Source organism: Octopus bimaculoides, chromosome 7, assembly GCF_046866305.1.
Source record: "Octopus bimaculoides isolate indiv1 chromosome 7, ASM4686630v1, whole genome shotgun sequence".
In the NCBI taxonomy this organism is placed as follows: Eukaryota; Metazoa; Mollusca; class Cephalopoda; order Octopoda; family Octopodidae; genus Octopus; species Octopus bimaculoides.
Genome location: NC_142934.1, coordinates 35685991 through 35705864, shown reverse-complemented (window position 1 = coordinate 35705864; position 19874 = coordinate 35685991). Strand labels below are relative to the sequence as shown.

At 38.1% G+C, this 19874-nt stretch overlaps 1 protein-coding gene across 2 annotated transcripts in view; it reads right to left on the bottom strand.

Annotated features, from left to right (window-relative positions):
• The window catches only part of LOC106873138 (histone acetyltransferase KAT8), a 63461-nt gene extending 47844 nt beyond the window's left edge, over positions 1-15617 (bottom strand). The window contains exons 1-4 of one of the 2 annotated variants that reach the window (XM_052969537.2): positions 15373-15617; positions 13279-13353; positions 11419-11511; positions 10574-10755 (exon numbers count right to left, since the gene is read on the bottom strand). In XM_052969537.2, coding sequence (XP_052825497.1) covers positions 10574-10755; positions 11419-11511; positions 13279-13353; positions 15373-15571 — 549 coding nt within the window. In that variant the 5' untranslated portion in view covers positions 15572-15617. The remainder of the gene's footprint in view (positions 1-10573; positions 10756-11418; positions 11512-13278; positions 13354-15372) is intronic. The other variant, XM_052969539.2, reaches the window with a different exon arrangement.
• Between the last annotated feature and the right edge of the window lie 4257 nt (positions 15618-19874).

The following is a 19874-nucleotide window of genomic DNA, read 5'->3' as shown; positions in this document are numbered from 1 at the left end:
TAAAGCAAAGAAGTAGTCTGGAGAGACACCTGCACTGTGCTGCTGTGGTGGAAAGGTTAAACTCCCTGCAATCACCCAACCTCCAGAACCATTGAAGAAACTGTTGTCATCAACTGACCAAGAATTCAAGCACTTCCAAAACAAAATTAGACAGTACAATGCTGCACTACAGATGACATCATTTGGATCCACAAGAGATATAACTGAGCCAGGATTCATGCGAACTTTCAAGGTCCAAGGTCAGGTTATCATCGGATTGGCTCTCTACTCCCTCTGTGAAATGAATCACCAAAATTCCTTCAAATATATTTTCTGGGTGATTCTCGATAAGAAGGGCAAGAGAGGTGCAAGAACATTTCCGGCATCAGGATGAATATTGTAGTGTCTCTGCAAAAGATGCTGCATGACAACAACAACCTGATCAGAAGCTTCAAGACTGCACTTGAAACAATTCCACCTAACTCCAAGGTAGTTATCAGATCAGACAAGAAACCATCTGGTCAAAATGGATGTGCCAACAGCAAATGAAATAGCTGTGCTTCTGGTTGGGCAAGAACATGACAAGCATGACATTGCCTTCCATCTCAGAGACAGCACATTGACACAGTCCAACTAAAAATGGAAGCTCCCAAAAATACCACACTCACAGCATTCTTCCAGCTCTGTCAAGATGATGGATTTACTACAAGAGTGTTATACAATGAAGTTCTACAATTTTATACCTGGTACCAAAACAAATGGAAAAGACGTGCACTTGGAGCACCCACATCATTTACAGCCTTATGTACAGTTGACAACACAATATGTCAAACATATCGCCAGGCTTGCCATCTCAGAGGTCTTCTGGAAGATGATGCACACTGGGATGCCACTCTGACAGAGGCACAAATGTGCAAGTCTCCTATGCAGCTGAGAAACCTCTTCTCCATCATGGCAACATGATAGGTAAGAATGTCTTCATTCCAAGGATACTGGTCATCTCAAATGATCTCCCTTTTCATTACAAGAGACTGCAGTTTCCTGTCAAACTTAGTTTTGTAATGTCTATCAACAAAGCAAAAGGTCAATCTCTAAAGGTGGTGAGACTTAACCTCCTTTAACCTTGCTTTTCAAATGGTCAGCTGTATGTTGGATGTTCTAGAGTTGGAGATGAAAAGAACCTCTACATTCTCAGTGATAAACATGGCAAGACAGAAAACACTGTATATGTAGAAGCACTTACATGAATAGTAGGTCCATGTCATATACAGAAGTGTAAAACCATTGAGTGTTAAAGCATTACTATTACACTTTCACTTTTCAACTGACATGCATGAATGTATATCTGTGTATAAAAGTGAAACAGTAACATGATATATTCGCTGTCTGTTTGTTTGTGTGTGTGTGTGTGTGTACTCTACGCACGGCCTACCATTGTTTATAATCCGTACCTGTTTTTGGTTACGAAATAAGATAGACAAACGTGTAATTACTTTATATACATATATGGGTCGAAAACTTTCTTTTCACATTTCACTTAATGTCTATGTTCCATGTTGGGATGGGTTGCAGAGTTACGTTCAAAGTTGGTATCTCAACTACTAGCAGTTGAGACCTGCGTAATCTACAGGGTATCCACAAAGTCTGGGTACATGGGGATTAACACATACTTTAAGAAATTATTATTTCTTATATTTAATTGTTTATGTTATGATTTTATTTACTCCATATACCCACATGGGGATTAACACATACTTTAAGAAATTATTATTTCTTATATCTAATTATGTTATGATTTTATTTACTCTATGTATCCAGACCTTGTGGACACTCTGTAGACAGCAACTTTGAATTTCATGGCATCACTGGATATTTCTGCTAGTATATATATATAAAGATTACATGTTGACCTCTCTCTTTATACCAGCAAACTTTGGTATGAAAGTAATCTCTCAATGTATATTTTCCCTGATGATATTTTGCTCATATCTTATAAATGCAATTTATTTAATGATGATGATGATATATATATATATATATATATACATATCAATAGCAATTGCAGCTTCAAAGATATTTGTTAGCCATTCAAGGAAAACAAAAAAACCATTAGATTCACTTCAACATTTAATTTTCAAAAACAATTGCAACATGGAAGATGTTTGTAAGCCATTTAAGAACACACAAAAAAACCATATCTACAGATTTCTGTCCCTTCACCGACTTTAGATGATCATAACTTTCAGAAAAATGGATATTTTTTTAATGAAATCTTCTACAAATATGTGTTATATCATGTAGATTCCGAATATACAATATTTTTTAGGGAAAGTGTTTTAGGAGAGGGCTGGGTGGGGAATTTCGGAAAATTTACCGGAGTTCAATTTGTCTTAACTTTCAAGAAAATGAATATTTTTTTTATGAAATCCTCTACAAATATACCTCAGACTATGTAGATTCCAAGGACTTAGGAATTTAGGGGGTTACTTTTGAGAACTGTTCCCTACTCAGGTGTGTTTTGAAACAAGTTGTCCATATTTGTTTCACTTTCTCCATTTTGTGTGTTAGTGCATCCATAAATTTCAACAAACAGGCAATGAAGGCAAATGAAGCCCTCAGCAGAAAACTCGTTAGACTAAAAATAACAGCTAAAGGTCTGGTACACAGAAATATGCTATTAAGACAACTTATCCGTTACATACGACTTTTTTTTTCATCATCATCATCATCATAATCGTTTAACATTCGCTTTCCATGCTAACATGGGTTAGACGATTTGATTGAGGACTGGCAAGCCAGAAGGCTGCACCAGGCTCCAATCTGATCTGGCAGAGTTTCTACAGCTGGATGCCCTTCCTAAGGCCAACCACTCCGAAAGTGTAGTGGGTGCTTTTACATGCCACCGGCACAAGGGCCAGTCTCACGGTACTGGCAACGGTCTCACTCAAAAGGTGTTTTTTACGTGCCACCTGCACAGGAGACAGTCCAGCGGCACTGGCAACGACCTTGCTCAAATGATTTTCTAACGTGCCATCAGTACAAGTGCTAGAAGGCGACGTTCATAACGATTACGCTCTAATAGTGCTATTTACAGGCCACAAGCACGGAAGCCAGACAGCTGCTCTGGCAATGAACACGCTTGGACAGTGCTGTTAGTGCTCCACTGGCGCAGGTGCCAGTCATCGGATATATTTTGATTTTACTTGCCCCAACATGTCTTCACAAGCAGAGTTTAGTGCCCAATGAAGGAGAGGTTGGCATGGGTGCCAGTCGTCGGATTCGGTTCGATTTCAATTTCAGATTTCAAATTTACTTACCTCAACAGGTCTTTGAAAGCAGAGTTTAGTGTCCAATGAAGTAAAGATATGGATAAGTGAGCAGGCCACACTTCTGGCAGAGGTCCCAGCTTATGCTCTCACTTGGTTTGCCGGGTCTTCTCACATACTGCATATTTCCAAAGGTCCCAGTTACTAGTCATTGCCTCGGTGAGGCCTAAAGTTAGAAGGTTGTGCTTCACCACTTCATCCCAGGTCTTCCTGAGTCTACATCTTCCACAGGTTCCCTCAACCGCTAGGGTGTGGCACTTTTTCACACAGCTATCCTCATCCATTCTTGCCACGTGACCATACCAGCGCAGTCGTCTATCTTGCACACCACAATTGATACTTCTTAGGTCTAACTTTTCTCTCAAGGTACTTACACTCTCTCGAGTATGCACACTGACATTACACATCCATTGGAGCATACTGGCTTCTTTTCTTGCGAGCTTACGCATGTCCTCAGCAGTCATGGCCCATGTTTCACTGCCATGTAGCATGGCTGTTTGTACACATGCGTCATACAGTCTGCCTTTTACTCTGAGTGAGAGACCCTTTTTCACCAGCAGAGGTAAGAGCTCTCTAAACTTTGCCTATTTTCTGCACATTTACAGTGTTTATTGCTCCTGAACATCTGCCACATACAAAAACTAACTTCTTTGTTAACCTTCTTTTGATATTGCTGCACCTCTTATGTGTCTATAGCTTGCACTGGGTACATCTTATAGAGTTTCTACCTACACCTTTTCTACAGATCGAGCAGGGCCATCTAATTGAAATGGTTTGTGATTTATCTACCTTCCTACTTATTAGGACTTTTTTTTTACCATGTTGACTCTAAGGCCCTTCGATTCTAGTCCTTGCTTCCACACCTGAAACTTCTCCTCTAGTTCTGATAGTAACTCAGCAATTAGTGCAAGGTCATCAGCATAGAGGAGCTCCCAGGGGCATCCCGTCTTGAATTCCTGTGTTATTGCTTGGAGGACTATGATAAATAGGAGGGGGCTGAGGATAGAACATTGGTGGACCCCTACCTCTACCTGGAATTCTTCACTGTACTCGTTGCCAACCCTCACCTTACTGACAGCATTCCTGTACATGGCTTGCAAAGCTCTCACTAACCACTCATCTATCCCCAGTTTCCTCATTGACCACCAGATAAGGGAGCGGGGGACCCTGCCAAAGGCTTTCTCCATGTCAACGAAAGTCAGGTACAGAGGTTTATCTTTGACTAGGTATTTCTCCTGCTGCTGTTTTACCAGAAATATAGCATCGGTGGTGCTTTTCTCTGGAATGAACCCAAACTGCATCTCATCTAAACTGACTTTCTCCCTAATTTGTTGGGCTATGACTCTCTCGGTGACATTCATTAACTGGTCCAACAACTTGATACCTCTGTAATTGTTTGTGTCTAAAGCATCACATTTACCTTTGTAGCTGTTGACTATGGTGCTGCTACACCAGTCATTGGGTATGACTCCTTCGTGAATCACCTGATTAACTATACGGGTGACTACGCTACAGCCAACACTGCCAGATATTTTGAGCATCTCTGCAGTGATTCCTGATGGGCCGGGGGCTTTCCCAGTCTTCAACAGAAAGGCAGAAGAAACCAGAAGCAAATATAAGGAATATACACACACAGTTGAATATAGAAGTGTAAAGTATAATTTGTTACATAATCCCTATAATAAACATGATATTGAATGAAATAATTCCTCGTTTGAACTTTTTTTATTACATATATGTGTGTGTGTGTGTGTGTGTGTATGTGTAGAAATGTAGGGATGCACAAATTCCCAAAACAAAGAAAATGAAACAAATATGGACTTGTTCCGAAACACCCCCAACTGGGAAACAGTTCTCAAAAATAACTCTCAATTGTTTTTCCCCAAAATTCCTATGTCCTCGAAATCTACATAGTCTGAATTTACATAGTCTGAAGTATATTTGTAGAGAATTTCATTAAAAAATATCCATTTTCTTGAAAGTGAAGACGAATTGAAGTGGACTCTGGTGAATTTTCCAAAATTCCCCACCCAGCCAATTCCTAAAACACTTTCCCCAAAAACTTTTGTACATTCAGAATCTACATGATATAACACATACTCATAAAAATTTCATTAAAAGATCCATTTTTCTGAAAGTTATGATCATCCAAACTCAGGAGGGAGGGAAGCAGAAATCTGTAGTTATGCTAGATTCCCTGAAACTGCGACCTGTTCACTGACAAAACTTTGTGCTGCATAGATGCAGCATGAAGTTTTGTCAGTGAACAGGTCGTGGTTTCAGAGTCACGAAAATATTTTGACACAAATTAAATTTAAATGATGAAGTGAATCTAATAGTTTTTTTGTGTGTTCTTAAATGGTTTACAATCATCTTCCATGATGCAATTGTTTTTGTTTCAGCACACGATTTCAGATCAAGTCACTTGCTATGCAAGTACAACTCCATAATTTTATTTACATTCGTGTCAGAATTTTCGTTGCTTGACCAGTATCACAGACAAACTTTATCCAGTACAGACATCAGCTGACAGAATATTTAATATGAAACTAAGGGATGTCTTGCATGATATTTCGGAGGAAAATATTTTGGGAGAGGTTGCAGGGTTGATGCGGACTATAGAGTTTCAAAAGCATGGACTACCCCATTGTCATATGTTGTTCATATTAAAAAAAAAAATCCAGAACATTATGATAAATTTGTTTATGCAGAACTACCAAATCCACAAACACAACCAATTCTGTTTCAACATGTCACCAAAAGCATGCTACATGGTCCATGTGGAAGAGATAAACCCAATGTAACATGTATGGTTGATGGAAAATGTAAAAAACATTTCCCTAGACACTTTCAGGAAAATACATTACACAGTTATAATGGCTATCCACCTTACCAACATTGAAATAATAATTTTACATTTACAAAGTCTAATGTTGAATTAGATAATCATTCAGTAGTACCATATTCCCCCTTCTTTTTAGTCAAATATGGAGGTTATTGTAATGTAGAGACATGTGCATCTGTAAAATCAGTTAAATATATTAGCAAATACATTCATGAAGGTCATGATTGGGTGACAGTCAATATTAGTGGACAAACCAATGTACGACAAATACACAAAGATAAAATTGAAAATTATATCAATGGCTGCTATGCATCCTCATCAGAGATAGTCTGGAGGATTTTAGGGTTCAAATTACACGGTTCATATCCTGCAGTAAAACAGCTTACAGTTCACTTACCCCAACAGCAATACATTTACTTTAATGACGATGATGATATTGAACACGTTATCCACACACAACAAGCCCACTCTCACTGAATGGATGCGAGTTAACCGGAAATCACTAGCTGACTCATTTGCATGTACATTACACTATACTGATTTCCCTGAATTTTACACATGGAATAATAGACAATTTTCTGGCATCTCAGAAAAAATAATACACACTCAATTGGGGATATATACTTTGTTTCACTAAAGGAACATGATGACCATGAATACTATCGGACTATGGAGTTTGCAAATATTTCAGCTACTCCATATCAGATGCAAAGACTTTTCAGCTCCATATATTACACAAAAATATGATACAATGTAAAATATCTTAAAGATAGCGTGTTCACACTAGTACATTATATATATATAAATTGTTGAGATGCTTGAACGGAGATGCGTAGATATGTGCTGCATCCAGGAAGTAAGATGGAGAGGAGGTTCTGCAAGGTTCCTCACAGGCAAAGAACACAGGTACAAGATTTTCTGGGCAGGGAACACTGACGGGGTCGGGGGCGTAGGAATACTTCTAGCGGAGAAATGGGTGGATAAGGTAATCGAGGTCGTTAGAGTAAGTGACAGAGTACTTAAGATCAGACTAGTGCTTCATCATAGATTAGCTACTGTCATCTCAGCCTATGCACCTCAACCTGGGCTACCAGATGGTCTGAAAGACCAATTCTATGACACCCTCTTGCAAACTACCTCGTCGACGAGTGACAGGGACCTTCTCTTTGTGGCTGGAGACTTCAACGGTCATGTCGGACGTCGTGCTGGGGGCTTCCATGGCATACATGGAGGCTATGGCTTCGGTTCCCGCAACGAGGAGGGAACCAGACTGCTGGAGTTCTGTGATGCAACCAATCTTATGGTCTGCAATACCAACTTCAGGAAACCTGCCAGTCACCTAGTCACCTACCGCTCCGGCAGACACTCTAGCCAAATCGACTACATCCTCGCCAGAAATAGGGAAAGAGGGCGGCTTATAAATGCCAAAACCTACCCTGGCGAAGAATGTACCCCACAACATAGATTAGTAGTTAGCGACTTTGGGATCAAGGCAAAATGGGTGCCCAGAATTAGACAGGCTTGGAGAAGAAGGGTGTGGAAGCTTAAAGACCCTGCAAACGGACAGAGACTTAGAGACAAGTTACTTGAAGCATTTAACGAAATAGAAGGGGATATAGCATCATACAACGTGGAAGACAATTGGAGATTTCTGCGGGACAACCTGTTGAAAGCCACCGACCAGATTTGTGGGTGGTGTAAGGTCCCCTCCCAACCCAGAGTAACGTGGTGGTGGAACAAGGAGGTAGACAGGGCTATTAGACAAAAGAAACAAGCTTGGAAGGACTGGAAGAACGGTGGTAGCAGGGAATTGTACCAATGTGCCAGAAGGGAGGCTAGGCGACAGGTTTATTTAGCCAGAGGGGAAGCAGATAAGGAAAGATTTGCCAATGTTCTGCGCCGTGAGGACCAAAGACTCGAGGTATTTCGGGTTGCAAGACAGTGTAGGAGAGAGAATAGTGATGTTGTAGGAGAGAAATGTGTTCGCATGGATGATGGTACGCTTGCATTAAATGAGGATGCAAAGAAAGAGGTCTGGAGATGCCACTACGATAGATTGCTTAATAAAGAGAATGAATGGGAGAAAGAGAGCCTGCCTTATGTCGACCCAATAGAGGGACCAGCTATCCGAGTTGATAGTACCAGGGTAGATAAAGCAATTAAGAGTATGAAGACCGGGAAAGCCCCCGGCCCATCAGGAATCACTGCAGAGATGCTCAAAATATCTGGCAGTGTTGGCTATAGCCTAGTCACCCGTATTACGAACCAGGTGATACACGAAGGAGTCATACCCTATGACTGGTGTAGCAGCATCATAGTCAACTGCTACAAAGGTAAAGGGGACGCTTTAGATACAAATAATTACAGAGGCATCAAGCTGTTAGATCAGGTTATGAAAGTTACAGAGAGGGTCATAGCCCAACTAATTAGGGAGCGAATCAATTTAGATGAGATGCAGTTTGGGTTCGTGCCAGGTAAAAGCACTACTGATGCCTTATTTCTAGTGAGACAGTTGCAAGAGAAATACCTAGCCAAGGATAAACCTCTGTACCTGGCTTTCGTTGACATGGAGAAAGCCTTTGACAGGGTCCCCCGATCCCTTATCTGGTGGTCAATGAGGAAACTTGGGATAGAAGAATGGCTAGTGAGAGCTGTGCGAGCCATGTACAGAGATGCGGCCAGTAAGGTGAGGGTTGGAAATGAGTACAGCAATGAATTCCGGGTAGAGGTAGGGGTCCACCAAGGTTCCGTCCTCAGCCCCCTATTATTTACCATAGTCCTCCAGGCAATCACAGAGGAGTTCAAGACAGGTTGCCCCTGGGAGCTCCTCTATGCTGATGACCTTGCCCTAATTGCGGAGTCACTATCAGAACTAGAGGAGAAGTTTCAGGTGTGGAAGCAAGGTCTAGAACTGAAGGGCCTTAGAGTCAACCTAGCTAAAACCAAAATCCTAATAAGTAGGAAGGTAGATAAAACACAAACCCCTTCAGGTAGATGGCCCTGCTCAGTATGTAGAAAAGGAGTAGGTAGTAACTCTATAAGATGTACCCGGTGCAAGCTATGGACACATAAGAGGTGCAGCAACATCAAAGGCAGGTTAACTAGCAAGTTAGTTTTTGTTTGTGGCAGATGTTCAGGTGCAATAAAGACTGCAAACAAACAGGAAACAACTTCTATCTCATTCCAGGGTGAAAAACTAGAGGTAGTCGATAGCTTCCGCTATCTGGGCGACCAAGTTAGTAGTGGGGGTGGGTGCGCTGAAAGTGTAGCTGCTAGAATAAGAATAGCCTGGGCAAAGTTTAGAGAGCTCTTACCCCTGCTGGCGACAAAGGGACTCTCACTCAGAGTAAAAGGCAGACTGTATGACGCATGCGTACGAACAACCATGCTACATGGCAGTGAAACATGGGCTGTAACTGCTGAGGACATACGTAAGCTCGCAAGGAATGAAGCCAGTATGCTCCGTTGGATGTGTAATGTCAATGTGAATACCCGTCAGAGTGTAAGTATCTTGAGAGAAAAGCTGAACATTAGAAGCATCAGTTGTGGCGTGCAAGAGAGACGATTGCGCTGGTATGGACATGTGGTGAGAATGGAGGAGGATAGCTGCGTGAAAAAGTGCCACACCCTAACAGTTGAGGGAACCCGTGGAAGAGGTAGGCCCAGGAAGACCTGGGCTGAGGTGGTGAGGCAAGACCTTCGTACATTGGGCCTCACCGAGGCGATGACTACGGACCGAGACCTTTGGAAATGGGCTGTGCGTGAGAAGACCCGGCAAGCCAAGTAAGATCGTTGCCAGTGCCCCTGGACTGGTTCTTGTGCGGGTGGCACATGAGATGCACCATTTTGAGCGTGGCCGTTGCCAGTACCGCCTGACTGGCTCCTGTAGGATTTTCGAGCGAGATCGTTGCCAGTGCCCCTGGACTGGCTTGTGCGGGTGGCACATAAAAGACACCATTTCGAGCGTGGCCGTTTTCGTGCGGGTGACACGTAAAAGCACCCACTACACTCTCTGAGTGGTTGGCGTTAGGAAGGGCATCCAGCTGTAGAAACTCTGCCAAATCAGACTGGAGCCTGGTGTTGCCATCCGGTTTCACCAGTCCTCAGTCAAATCGTCCAACCCATGCTAGCATGGAAAGCGGACGTTAAACGATGATGATGATGATATATATATATATATATATATATATATATATATATATATATACACACACACATATATACAGCAGGTTTCTTTTAGTTTCCTTCTACCTAGTCGATCTAAGGGGAAAGAAGACACTTGCCTACGGTGCAAAGACTGAACTGAAACCATGTGGTTGGGAAGCAAATGTCTTAACTACACATCATGCCTATGTCCCTGAATCAAAATAAAAAGATTGGGTCAGATATAAAATGGAACACCAAAAGATAAATTCCAACTCACTTTCTGGACATGATTTATTTCATCATGTTTACGTTTCTGGTTCCGTGTGATTTTACGGTCAGTACCATCACTAAGATCTGTGAGAGTAATTGATAAATCTTTGCCTTTGTTCTGCTGGTCTTCAAGTTTGGTCTGGAGATCAAATCGATCAACATTAACCCATTCATCCAATCGACGATTAACTGCAAATAGGAATATCATTCCTAGAGTGATACAGCAACAATCAATGGAAATATGTATTAGTTTTAACTACACGTTTTCAAAAGTAATGAAAAATAAAAGTATTCTTAATGCATTCTAGTTTCATTATTTACATAAAAGAAATTTTCAGAGTTCCTCTGACTGAAACAAAACTGTAACCCAAGACATTTTCTAAAAAAACTGAAGCAGTTATGAACCTCTTGTAATATTTAGATCATTTAAATAACTAAAAATCACATGTTTAAATGTTATAAATGCTGTTTAAAAGTTTGAGGTTTTCTTTGTAATAGAATTTATCAAAATTAACAATGACTTTAATAGCTAACATTTGGAAGAACAAGTATCTAACAGATTAGGAACTAAAAACGATAGTATTATGAACAGTTAAAGAAAAGGGATAAAGAAAGGATGACCAAATATGGTCCCTATAAAAGGCAAGTCATCAATAAATGTAGAGATCAAAGAAAGGGAAATATTTTGTCTTCAGATAAAAATAGACCCAACAGAGGAACCAGCTATCTTGAATCAATAGAAGCTTAGTAGATAAAGCAATTAAGGATATGAAGACAGGGAAAGCCCCTGGCCCATCAGGAATCACCAGAGATGCTTAAAATATCTGGCAGAGTAAGATATGGCCAAGTCACCTGTATAGTAAGTCAGGCTGTCCATGAGGGAGTCATACCAAACAATTGGTGTAGCAACATTATAGTCAGCTGCTACAAAGGCAAAGGTGATGCCTGAAACAGAAACAATTACAGAGGCATCAAATTGCTGGAACAGAAGATAGAAGTCACAAAAAGGATCATAGCTCAATTAATTAGGAAGAGAGTTAGTGTAGATGAGATGCAGTTTGGATTTGTGCCAGGTAGAAGCACAACTGATACTATATTCCTGGTTAGGCAATTGCAGAGAAGTATTTAGCCAAAAATAAACCTCTGTACTTGGTTTTTGCTGACACAGAGAAAGCTTTTGACAGGGTACCCCGCTCTCTTATCTGGTGGTCAATGCAGATAGCTATACAAACCATGTACAGGGATATTGTAAGGTGAGGGTTGGCAATGAGTATAGCAATGAATTCAGTGTACAAGTAGGAGTTCACAAAGGATTAGTCCTCAGGCCCATTGTTTACCTTAGTCTTCCAGGCCTTAACAGAGGAATTCAAGAGCAGCTGCTACTGGGAGCTCCGCTACACTGATGACCTTGTTCTTATAGCTGAATCACTACCTGACTTAGAGGGGTTTAGTATTAATTTAGCGAAAATCAAATTCCTAGTAAGTAGGAAAACAGACAAATCACAAATCCCTTCAAAGAAATGGCCTTGCATGATATCTAAGAAGAGTGTTGGTAGAAACTCCATACGTTGTACCCAGTGCAAGCTTTGGACAGATAAGAGGTGTAGTGGTATCAAAGGAAGGTTAACAGAGAAAATAGTCTTCGTGTATGACAAATGTGTAGGTATAGTAAGCACTAAAAATGCACAGACAATACATTCTCTCAAATGCTTGGGGAGAGCATTAGAAGTGGTAGATAACTTCTGTTACCTAGGAAACAAAGTTAGCAGTGGAGGAGGAAGTTCTGAAAGTGTAGTTGCTAGAATAAGAACAGGCTAGGTAAAAGTTCAGAGAGCTTCTACCTTTGTTGGTAACTAAGGGCCTCTCACTCAGAGTGAAAGGCAGATTGTATGATGCTTGTGTATGTACAGTTATGCTACATAGCAGTGAAACATGGGCTTTGACTACAAAGGACTTGCAAAGGCTTGAAAGAAATAAAGCTAGCATGCTCCACTGGATGGGTAATGTCAGTGTGCATGCATGACAGAGTGTAAACGATTCAAGAGGAAAACTGAGTATAAGAGGCATCAGATGTTGTGCACAAGAGAGAAGACTGCGCTGGTTCGGTCATGTGATGTGTATAGATGAGGACAGCCGCATAAAGAAGTGCCAAGCCCTAATTGTGGAGGAAAGCTGTGGAATGGGTAGACCCAGGAAGACATGGGATGAAGTGGTGAGAAAGGATCTTCGTACGCTGGGCCTCGCTAAGGAAATGACAAGGGACCAGGATTTGTGGCAATTTGCTGTAATTGAGAAGATGCATCAAGCTAAGTAAAATTGCTGTCATCCACACATAGTCTTGTCCTTTGCAGGTGCCAGTGCCACATAAAATGCACTCATGTTGGTGCTGCATAAACATACACATGCCAGTGGCACGTAAAAAGCACCCAGTACACTCTGTAAAGTCATTGGCATTAGGAATGGGGATCCAGCCATAAAATCCATGCCACAACAGACAATTAGAGTATGGACAGCTCCCCGGCTGATCAGCTCCATGTCACTGTCCAACCCATGCCAGCATAGAAAATGAACGTTAACTGAGATGATAATGAAGAAACGATTTGATGAAATTTTCAAGTAACATCTCTGTAATTACTTTCATTACTAGTGGCAGAAAAACAAATATTAAAACATCGATAACAATGATCCATGCTACTAAACTATGTAACTTACATCCTTCATAGTGAACATAATATTCATGTCTTCCTGCATTCTCATTGCTTCGAGTTTGAATAATTTCAGCTGCATCTGATATATAAAACGAAACAATAAATAATATTTATACATCTAAAATCAGTTTTATGTGGATAATCAACTGAAGTTCATGTATGATGACTAATCTAAGACTCAATATACAACACATATTAATTATTTTAAAACAAAATGGGCATATAAACACAAGAAACTGAGTACTAAGTTTTTTTTCACTTTCAAGTGTCATTTGGGTCTTAAATCACACTTAGTTTTAAAATGTTTTAATATATATATGTGGATGAGAAGCTTGCTTCCCAACCATGTAATCTTGGGTTCAGTCTCACTGCATGGCACCTTGAGCTTTGTCTTCTACTATAGCCCCAAGCTGATCAAATAGATTTGATAGTTAGAAACTGAAAGAAGCCCATAACACACACACATATATAGACACATATATGTTTGTTTTTGTGTGTACCCTTGTCTAGACATCATGTGATGGTTGTAATTGAGCATCACCATCACACAGATGAGGTTGTTCATTTCCAGTCTTCAATGAAAAATGTGTCTGGCCGTGGGGAAATATCACCTTGCTTGGAAACAGGTGAAGGTTGGCAATAGGAAGTGCATCAACTTGTAGAAAATCTGCCTCAGAAAATTCCATCTGACCCATTCAAGCTTGAAAAAGTGAATATAAAATGATTTTATACATACACACAATAGAGACAGACAAAAGAATGATAAAAAGAGGATTAAAATGAAAGCAGAATAAGGTATTTCAGCTGCTCTGTCTTAACACTGAAATGCTCTCTAAATTTTCTCTGCAAGATATCCATTAAGTTCATTTTTATTACAACCCGTCACTTCAAGGGGGGGAAAAAAACTAATAGGTGGAAGGAAGATAATTTCATTAACCCCAAATCAGCTTTTAAAATCTTGTGAACTACTTTCTATGGGGGGAACTGATACCATGAAATCGTTTTCAAATTTTTGTAGTGACTCAATATCAAATTTCATATTGCTTCTAGAATTAATACTGAAGTACTGAACTAGCCTTACTTCATTCAACACTATTAGCTTCGACTATGACTATCAATCATATCTAAACACGTTAGAGGCGGTTATGTCCCCTTATTACTATCAATGGTTAATATGCTTGAAATGATTCTGAGTAGGGATCAGAAAAGCAAATGAAACATGCAAATATATTAAACAAATAGGTAAAATATATACTAATATTGAAAAATTAATCAACAATATTGAAAAGTATTTCTAAAAATTACCAAATGTTAAAGAGGTTACAACAATACTAACAAACTGATTGTAATATTTTTTTCAATATTTTCTATAGAAAACTAAAATATACTCCTGTATTAGGTTGAACTTTTAGCGTAGCATCAATTTTTGTAATATTGTAAATACGATTTCAAGGGAGCTTATAAATATCACATATCTATATTGTCAACAAACAAAAGGTTAATTTACTTTTTATCTTCCCTCCTTTATTTTTTTTTTACAATAATACCATTAAGACTATACCATTTGAATTGGCTTAAAAAAGGGAGAACGTAACTAAGTTACATGTAATCAGTTTTATGTATAAAACTGACAAAAAATATAGTGATTTAGTCATGCTAAATATATGAAAACAAGCTGAGGGTTAAACATAAAGAAATTGCTAGATTTAAAAGTTAAGGAATCTCGTTCCTGAAGCACATGTTTTCATAACAAATGTATATGGGATATAGTATGACATTTCTAACTCAAAAGATATCATTAATGGAGTAAGGTTATCAATTAAAGAAAAATGTGTAAAAAGTATGAGCAAAGCTATATACAAATGAAGTAACTATAAAATAAGTGTAACATTTCAGAGATAAACGAAAAATAAACGCGGTAAACTACATACAACTCGATTTATAAACTACATTACGAAAATTAAAAGATTTATATTTGCAAATATTGGAAGAATTGATATCTTGTATTGAGAAGACTTAGACTTTAAATGACGAATTATATCTATTAATCTAATAAATTATTTTAATATGGAAAATATTGCGTTATGAAAGACCGTACGCCATGTATTGTCTGGACGCATAACAAGATAATAATCTCCAATTCCAGGATAGACTTCAGATTCATTGTTTTCTTCTTTTTTATCCTCTTCTTTGGGTGGATGCTCCTGCATAATAACCGTATTTTCAGAGCCACTCAGAACTGTACTCTGTGAACTTGAATCTGACATGGAAGGAGTTTTCTTGTCGCAGTCCGCCATTTCTAAGTTACGATATATTATTAAATTATAAGCCAACGTTTCGTAATCTGTTTCCTAAATTTCGAATCTAAAATATAGATTTTTTGAAAATTTTATGCTCTTGAATTTTTTATTGAAACAATTAAACTGAATAATTAGTTAGACTAATTACTTTATTTTAATTTATTCCTTAAAAAATAATTCCTTAAGCGTTTTGCTGAGAGTTTTAGTTGTTAACATATTTAATGCAGGTCATATTAAAAATACAACTAGAAATAAATATGCGTCAAGGAAAACACAGTAACAGTCAATCTATTGGTAATTGTTCAGTTTAGGTATATTAAAAAAGTAAATAAAAATTGAGGGGGAGATAACTAGTATTGGTAATTCAGTTTAGGGATATTAAAAAAGTAAATAAAAATTAAAGGTGAGATAACTAGTAAATAGCAAATCAACATTCTTTTTCTTTCTTTTTCTCAACTTACTGTTAAACAATAAATACTGCAGTAAGGTAACATGGTGAATTACAATTTTCGCACATGTATAAAATCATATTTAGTCGACGCTGTGCCAACCACTGAAAAATCTCGTCTCGTGATTCGGCTAATTGGGTGACATTCCAATATTGATTCACAGTTGACGATTTGAATTTCAGGAACAATGAATTGTAGTCCCGCTGGTCTTCCATGTGCCATTCTGATCAATTCCAAAGTAAATAATATCCAGAGGGATGTCAGGGAATTATTAATCTACAACATGACAAATAAAATCGAAGAAAAGGATTACTTTCACATACATGTGTGTCGACTTGTAAAAGATAAGGAAAAAGAAAAACAAAGATCAAGACACAATCCTTGCTATGGGTGTGGAGGTCTATATTTTAAAAATAACTGTCCATTTAAAAATTTTAAATGTTTTAACTGTCAAAAAATCGGACATAAAAGCTCACATTGCAAAGTAAAGAAAAGGTTGAAAGGAAAACAATTCTGGAAAGGTTTTCTCAACAGAAAATCTAAGTGAGGCTCACAAAAGAAAGTTTGTGTACATAGAAATTAATTATGTGAATGTGAAACTACAGCTACATACAGGCAGTGACATTACAATTATTAACACTGACACAAGTAAAAAAAATAGGAAAGCCTACATTAATGGAAATTTTTTAAATTGAAAAAGGTGTCTCAGGAAAATAATTACATTTTTGGGGTAAAATGATAACTGTGGTTACATTTTGGGGTAAAACCTTGAAAGCAAAAGTTTTTATGTTAAATAATGCAGCAAACTTTTTCAGTACTGACTGGATGGAATTGTTTAATTTATGGGACCTCCCCATAAATCTGTTCTGTAAAACTATAAATGGTTTTTCCTCTAGTAAAAATAAGTTGTTAGAGTAAAAAGTAAAAAATATTTTTTCTGAAGTTCTATCCTATAAATTAAGTCTGTGTACCAAGACAAAGGGATGTTTTCAAACAAAGAAAAACACTATACTAGCATTTAAGCCAAAACAAATGGTACCCTTCGCAGCAACGAAGCAAGTCAATGAAGAACTAGAGAGACTAGAAGAAATTGGAATTATCCAAAAAGTGGAATATTCTAAATGGGTAGCACCAAGAAAAAGAATAATAAAATCAGAGAGTGTGCTGATTTTTCCACTGATTTAAACAAATGTCTTAAAACGTGCTACCATTCACTACCTACTCCAGAGGATATTTTTGCAAAATTAAATGGTCAAAAGATATTTTCTAAATTGGATCTCTCTGATGCATATTTATGAATTAGAGTAGACAATGAATGCTCGAAATACCTAACATTTAACACACATAAAGGACTGTATAAGTACAACAGATTACCATTTGGTTTAAAAGTCGCATCAGCAATTTTTCCAACAGATTATGGAAGCAATGTGAGCAGATGGTGAATTTGAAATTCCATATCTGGATGATATACTCGTTAAAAGTGAATCCAGGGATCAACATGTAGAGCATGTAAAAAATGTATTTGAAAAAATTAAGGATTATGGCTTTACCATGAGTGAAGAAAAGTGTGAAGTTTTCTTACCAGAAATAAGATACTTAGTGCAAATTATTGACAGAAATGGATGATAACCTGACCCACTGAGGACAGACACAATATGCCACTTCTGACTAATATAGTGACCTTACAAGCATTTTTAGAACTGGTAAATTATTACCAAAATTATATCCCAAATATGCATAAGATTGGGGCTCCACTGAATAATTTACTGAAATAGATATGAAATAGAATTGGTTAGAAAATTGCCAAAAAGCATTTAACAAAATTAAAAAAAGTATTAATATCTGATTTATCGTTTAGCTCACTTCAATTCTGTAGCAGAGATTGTTGTAGCTTCAGACACTTCAGATTATGGTATAGGAGCAGTAATGCTACATAAATATAAAGATGGTAACATGAAGGCAGTGGTTCACGCCTCAAGTCCTCTGATAGCAGTAGAGAAAAATTATAGTAAAATCGAACAAGAAGCTGTAGCGATCATTTTTGCCATGAAATATTTCACAGATTTTTGCACAGTAGAAGTTAACAGCTATAGACTGATCACTGACCATTATTATCGATATTTGGGTTGAATAAAAAAAGAATTCTTACCTATACTGCTAATAGGTTACAACGCTGGGCTACGATATTACTAAAACTACGATTTCAAGATGGAGTATACTCCATCCAAGGAATTAGGCCATGCAGATTGTCTATCAAGACTGATTTTGGAAAATGCAGAACCATTTGAAGATATTGTGATTGCCACTTTGCGAGTGGAAAATAAAATTTTAAATGTTTTGTGTAACATCATTCATGAACTGCCAGTTACATTATCAGACATAAAATCAAAATCAGAGAATGATAAATTCATTATAAAAATGAAAGAAATACTGAAGGCTAAAGAAAATATGTGCAACACAAATGCGAACCACTCTCACTGTGACAATGTGCTGGTGTATGCACAAAGAGTCATAGTGCCAGCTGCACTACAAAAGTATTTATTAAAGAAATTTCATATTGGTCACCCAGAGATTTCAAGAATGAAATCACTAATGAGAAGTTATGTATATTGGCCTACGATGGACCGTGACATTGAAGAGTCAGTGAAATCCTGCAACACTTGTGCACTTGCAGCCAAGTCACCATCAGTGAAATTCTAACTGTGGCCTAAAACTGACAGTCCATGGACCAGGCTTCATATAGATTTTGCTGGATGCCTAGAAATATGTAGATGTAGGAAACAAACCTTCATGGTAACAATAGAATTTCTTCTTGAACTCTTTGCAAGATATGGTGTCCTGGATATCATAGTATCTGATAACGGTATGCAGTTTACGGCCTATGAGTTTAAAACTTTTTGCTCAATGTACATAACTGAACACATCTGTAATCCACCATACTACCCAAGATCAAACAGGCAAGTGGAACATTTAAAAGATACATTTAAAAGAGCATTAAAGAAATCAAGAAATGAGCTAGTCGATGATGCAGCATTGATGCAATTCTTGAGGATTCAGGCAAGTTGCCCGCAGAACTAATGTTAGCTTGAAAAATAAAGTCAAATTTTTATAAGCTGTTACCAGTAAGAAAAACAAATAGGGAAAACACAAAAAATACAACAAAGTATTTTAATATTGGTGACAAAGTGTTTTCCAAAGTATATGAAATGGAAGAGAAGGGTGGGAAGAGGAAGTAGTAAAAAAACAATTAGGCAAAATGGTGTATGTGATTAGAGGTGAAAAATGGGAACACAAGAGACATTTAAACCAGTTAAAAAATAGATATATGGAAAAATAAAAGAGACACCCATGGAAATGTTCTAAGACACCTTTGATGTTCCAACGCCACATGAAGTCAAACCTAAGCATAGCAGCACAAGAAACAGGAAACAAGAACAGTTGGAAGTAGTGCCTAAACAGAAGAAATATTAAACTTTCCTAGGAAGTAAAACTCAAAGGGGGAGATGTTGTGGCAAAAGTCATTGACACCCCTGTGGGATTGGAAGAATGGACTAACTGAACTCTTATAAAGAATAGTGTATTGGTTGAGATGGCAGAAGTTGAAGGAGTTGTGATAGCAGAAGTTGAAGGAGTTGTTGAGATGGCAGAAGTCAAAGGAGTTGTTGAAAGTTTGTGGAAGTTGTTGAGATCATTTGAGAGTTGTATTTATTGGAGCATCGAGTTTAGCGGAGTAATTTGAAGTATGTCGTGAGAAGACAGTTGTGTCTATTCCTGCTTTGTGAAATCTGTATATCCAGCGTATAGAAGGATATAAAAAAGGGTGAAGAACTTATCCAAAGTTGTTTGCTATT